This window comes from Marmota monax, unplaced genomic scaffold, assembly GCF_021218885.2.
Source record: "Marmota monax isolate L192 unplaced genomic scaffold, Marmota_monax_Labrador192_F-V1.1 WCK01_AAM20220418_F8-fsc00151, whole genome shotgun sequence".
In the NCBI taxonomy this organism is placed as follows: Eukaryota; Metazoa; Chordata; class Mammalia; order Rodentia; family Sciuridae; genus Marmota; species Marmota monax.
Window position 1 is genome coordinate 3,863,535 of NW_026694226.1, and position 5,701 is coordinate 3,869,235.

Consider the following 5,701-nt stretch of genomic DNA (forward strand, 5'->3'; position numbering starts at 1 on the left):
AAACTGTTTAAAGAAAAGATAAACAAATCAGTAACACAGAAGAATTAATTATGTATTCTCTTTTGTAATACCTAGTAAGACTGTCTTTAATACTATATAGTATTAAATTGAGCCTGGGCAATGAATGTCAGATTGTTCACTGATTGTTGAGTGTTAAATATTAGTGATAAAGACAGTAAGTATGCCATCAAAAAAGAAGAGTGTATAATATTAGTAATGAGGAAAATATTTTCAGAATGCTGAATACTGCCCTAAGTGTGCAAGCTTGACTGGGGAATTACAGTAAAACAATAGCAGGCCTCTGCCAGTTGAGGAAAAAGGAAACAAGGGATGGTAAACAGGCTGAAGAACTGGTTTTTTACTACAATTGAGTGTGATGTATTGTGATTGAGCCCTAGTGAATCAACACTCTTGGGTGTTCCAGATATCGCCAGAAAAGTGTTGCTCTTTTTTGGAAAAAAAAAACAAAAAAAACTCTTGTCACAATGGTGAAAAAGAAATCTCACATTAAAATTAAATCACATGGCTTTCCATGAATATGTAAATTTTCTGTGAGTGTTGGCTTTGTTTAATGAGTCTTATTAGTCTTATAAGATATGTCTACTCTTTTTCACTTTCTATTTTACATCTCTGAGTGGATAATGTCAAAAACCTATCAAGTTCAAAGAGTCTTTCTTCTGCTTGATCTAGTCTGATATTGAAGCACTCTATTGTATTTTTTTATTTCATCCCTTATTCACCTCCAAGATTTCTGCTTGATTTTTTAATGATATCTATGTCTTCATTAAAGTCTCTTGTATCTCAATTAGTTTCCTTAAGATCATTATTTTGAATACCTTCTCAAGCAACTCAGTGACCCTTCCCTTCTATGATGGTGAAGGTAAGACCTGAATGTTTAACTATGGAAACTATCACATGGTTAGAATGGCCATAAACCTACCTCACTAATAAAAATATACTTAAAATGACTTCTATAAAATACTCAAACCACCATTAGTCTGATTCAAGACTGAAAACTTTTAATTACCTGCACTCATGGCCAATTTCTGATAGCTAAGGAAGAGTGTACAGAACAGCTATTGACCAAAACTCAGAACTGAAAAAAAAAATTCTTCATCTCTGCCTTCATTATGTAAATGACACACACTTAGAGATGCAAAAGTAGAAAGAATGGACTCTATAGTTTGCAGACAAAGCAGGAAGAGGTACATAATTATTACCTTGATCTTCCGTTAAGTACTAAGCATTTCAGGATGCATTGGAACAATTTCTGTGTGTGTTATGGACATGTGAGTGTTCCACCTGCTCTACCCCCTTCACAGTTTTGCTTTCAGTGGTTTTAGTTACCTACAGTCAGCTGCGGTTTCAAAGTATTAAATGGAGAATTCCAGAAATAAATAAGCTCTAAACAACTTTATGAAAATATATTGTTATAATTGTTCTATCATGTTATTAGTTACTGTCATTGGTGTTCGACTGTGCCTAACTTATAAAACAACCCTTTTTATTTATAGATTTATAGATTTAAATTCGTGCATTGTGGCTATACATAAAGGTGAGGTTTACCGTGGTATATTCATGTATATGCATGGGAAAGTATAATTAGATTCATTCCACAGTTCCTCCCTTTTTTGGTCCCCTCTTCTCCCTCCTCAATCTCCTTCTTCTACTCCACTGACCTCTCTTCTATTTTCATGGAATTCCACCTACTTTTTTTCTTTTTTATGAATTAAACTTTATCATACATATTTATGTATAGGAAAAAGCAGTATTTGTGAGTTCGGTACTATCCTTACTTATAGGCATCCAAGAAACGGTTTGTATTCATTCATCCATTGGTGGAAACCTAGACTGATTCTATAATTTGGCAATTGTGAATTGTGCTGCTATAAACATTGATATGCATGATTCACTATAGCATGTTTACTTCTTTCGAATAAATACCAAAGAATGGAATAGCTAAGTCATATGGTGGTTCTAGTTTTTTGAGGCATCTTCATACTGCTTTCCAAAGTGATTGTACTAATTTACATTCCCACCAACAATGGACCTTTCTCCCCACATGATCAGCAGCAATTATTATTTTCATTCTTGATGATTGAACATTCATTTAAATTCAGCTGTTCTGTAAATATTTTAGTACAGTTTTATGCATAAAAACTCTTATTTTGCAAATGCTTGCTTCTAACAAATGGTTGCTGAGTAAAGAATTTTAAGTTGATGTTTTCTGTTGTTCTTCTTCCTTTCAGCATCATGAGGATACCATTTTATCTTCTTCATGCTGTTGAGTTCCCTGCTTTTCAATATACATCCAGTATTCTGTATCCTAGGATATTTTTTCTTACCCTATTAGACTGCCCCTAGACATTGCAGATTGGTTACTGTTATCCTCTGAGTATATCTGGAATGTTTTGGAGGAATATTTTTCTCACTTTCTCTGCCTCATCCTTATACTTCTGCTTGGAATATATTAAGAGAATATCTTACAGGTACTTGCGACAATATCTGTACTTTCTCATGAGCTTTAAAATAGTTTACCAAGTACCTTATGGAAAGACCTGTGGAAAAGTGGAGAATCTTCAAAAATCTGTGACAGAAATCCAAATGAAGCTGATAAAAGTTCATTAAAGATTTAGATAGTTTATTTTTATTCTTATTTACGGTAAATTCCTTCACCTTCATCTCCTCAGCCTCAAATAAGTGCAGTTAAGAGTCATTTCTCCCCTGTGAAGGATTTACTATCTTATGTAGTTATTTCATTCAGGCTTCTTTGACTCTTCAGAACTCTGATATGATTTATTAAAACAATTATTTTGTAGCTAACCTTATCATTTGGGTTGCTGAAGTGACAGTAACAGCCTCTGGTGACTCTCTATATCCTAATAAGAAAGGAAAATTGCACTATTCACCTTTGATAACATTGTATTCCCTCGAAATGTCTCTGAATTTTTCCTGAAAATATGAAAGAAACTTGGATTCAATGATGGCAAACAAGACAATAACCACCTTCATTTTGCTAGGGCTGACTGATGATCCTCAAGTTCAAGGTCTAATTTTTGTGTTTCTATTTCTCACTTACATGTTGAGTATAACTGGGAATCTGACCATCATATCCCTCACTTTATTGGACCCCCATCTTAAAACACCCATGTACTTTTTCCTACAGAATTTTGCTTTATTAGATATCTTGTTTACATCTGCTTGTATTCCTAGATACTTATATAACATAGCAACAGGTGACAAGTCCATTACTTATAATGTTTGTGTCATTCAAGTGTTTTTTATTGATGTATTTGGAGTAACTGAATTTTTTCTTCTGGCCATTATGTCCTATGATCGTTATGTGGCCATCTGCAAACCCCTGCATTACATAGTCATCATGAACAGCAGAGTCTGTGGAAAGCTTGTCTTCTGCTGCTGGATCATTGCTGTGTTGATCATACTCCCACCACTTATCATGATACTAAATCTAGAATTCTGTGACTCAAATATAATTGATTATTTTTTCTGTGATTCATATCCTATCTTGAAGATTTCATGCTCGGACACATGGCTTTTAGAACAGATGGTGATAACCTGTGCTGTATTATCTTTCATCACAACTCTTCTGTGTGTTGTTCTGTCCTACATATACATCATCAAGACCATCCTAAGATTCCCCTCTGCCCAGCAAAGAAAAAGGGCTTTTTCCACTTGCTCTTCTCATATGATTGTGGTGTCCATCACCTATGGAAGCTGTATCTTCATCTATGTCAAACCTTCAGCAAAGGAATCTGTGGCTATCAATAAGGGTGTGACAGTGCTAATGACATCCGTTGCTCCCATGTTGAACCCATTCATTTACACTCTGAGAAACAAACAGGTGAGACAAGCTTTTAGTGATTCCTTCAAAAGAATTAAGTTACTTTCAAAGAAGTAAGAGAATACAGAGACATCAAAATTTGTTGTCAAATTTATTGTCATATTTAAAAATCAATTTTGTGAATCAATTTAAATACTTAAAGGATAATGCTGACATCTAAAAATCAAGTTTTCAAGGAACCAGAGATTTCCTAACAAATTCCTGAAGTTACAAAACCATTTTATGCCTTCCTCATCTGTGTTCTAATTCAGGATAACTTTCTCAAAATATCCTAAAGCTCAATTTTCAGTTTATTCTTTTCTCTTCATATAAATGAACCTTTGTTAGACTAATATTCTTTACTGGAATATATCTCTAAATGTTCACAAGAAATACAATAATAATTTCATCTTCTATCCAGGTTAACCAAAACTACAAATTACTATAAATGTTTAACTAAGAGAACCAAATGTAACACAAAACAATTCAAAAAATAAGTACTTACCTGATGGGGAATATGTTTAGAACAAATTGATACTACCTCACTATAATGTAGTTTATGTAGGAAAGTTGTATTTTGATCTCAAAAATACAGGAAGGAAGAAGGAAAAAACAGAAAGAAAGTAAAGACTCACCACCACTACCTCAAGCAAAGAAAGTAAAGACTCACCACCACTACCTCAAGCAATGACACATATTTGATGTTTTAGGGTCTGGTTGGTTGGGTGGAACTATGCCTTATTATAATTTTCCCAGTAAGTTTTAATGAGTAGGTTTGACCAAACATGAAATAGTACCAAAACAAATGACCTGACACTCCAGAACCTGACCTTCCAAAATTTTTGAATATTTTTATGAGGTTCACTTCCATGAATTTCATAAATTCAAGGTGTGGTTAGCCAATGGAAAGACCTACTAAAAGTTTAGAAGAAAAGTGGAATTGGTTATCTATTTTGCCCCTTTGTTTCTAATGGGATTGCCAGAAATTGGCCACACCCAAAAACCAAAATCCTGTGAGCAGCTCACCTACAGCTAAGAGTCACTTTTTCCAGATTCCAGTAACCATTCCCTCTAATTTTTCTCTTCAAACACAGAAAATATTAATTACTCTCCATTTTGCTAGATCTGAGCTACTACATCATCTCTTTTTAGCTTCTTTTAATGATTAATGATGGATATAATGTATAAGCAGTCTTTAAAAATATTTTTTTTTCATGCATAGATATTCTATCACGTTTTTACTGGTACACTCTCTTATACACCAAAGAACTGACAGCTCCTTTGTGTTCTTGTCTTTATTTTCATCCCTGACCCCAAATTGCCACAGTCTGGCTGGGCACAAAATAACCAAGCCGCCACAAAGCTTTGTAGGTTCAAACAGCAACTCTTTATTCCCGAACTCTCACTGGCACTCTACACACACTTCCCGGGAACACACTCCCTCCACCGGGCTCCGCGTGCCAGTTCTCCCGGAACCCCTAGAGAACTCAACAGGAACTCCAAAGTAGCTGGCGCCCGAGTCAGCAGGATCCGCCCTAATCCCAGCAGGATCCACTCTAATCCCGAAGCAGGGTCACCTTTCAACCATTCCCTCTAGCAAAATGCCATGCGTCATTCCAACTAAACTGTGGCTCTCAACACCAAATAATTCACATAGAAGTTTTAGATAAATAAATAACATTGAGCATTTTAACAAACCTCTTGTCCAGTCATTCATGGAATCTCCTCTTATTCTACTACTTCACATGGTAAAAATACCACAATTGAAATTCCATAATCTCCACTATTTCCCAGAGTCTAAGGTGTTTAATCTTTGACCTCTACTTCTAATGTAGTGTTTTCTTTTAAAGTAAATATGCA

At 34.8% G+C, this 5,701-nt stretch overlaps 1 protein-coding gene across 1 annotated transcript; it reads left to right on the forward strand.

Moving 5' to 3' along the window:
- Positions 1-2,980: 2,980 nt before the first annotated feature.
- LOC124108289 (olfactory receptor 6C2-like) lies at positions 2,981-3,919 on the forward strand. Its single transcript, XM_046466738.1, has one exon. The coding sequence runs from the start codon at positions 2,981-2,983 to the stop codon at positions 3,917-3,919; it is 939 nt and encodes a 312-aa protein (XP_046322694.1).
- Positions 3,920-5,701: the final 1,782 nt, after the last annotated feature.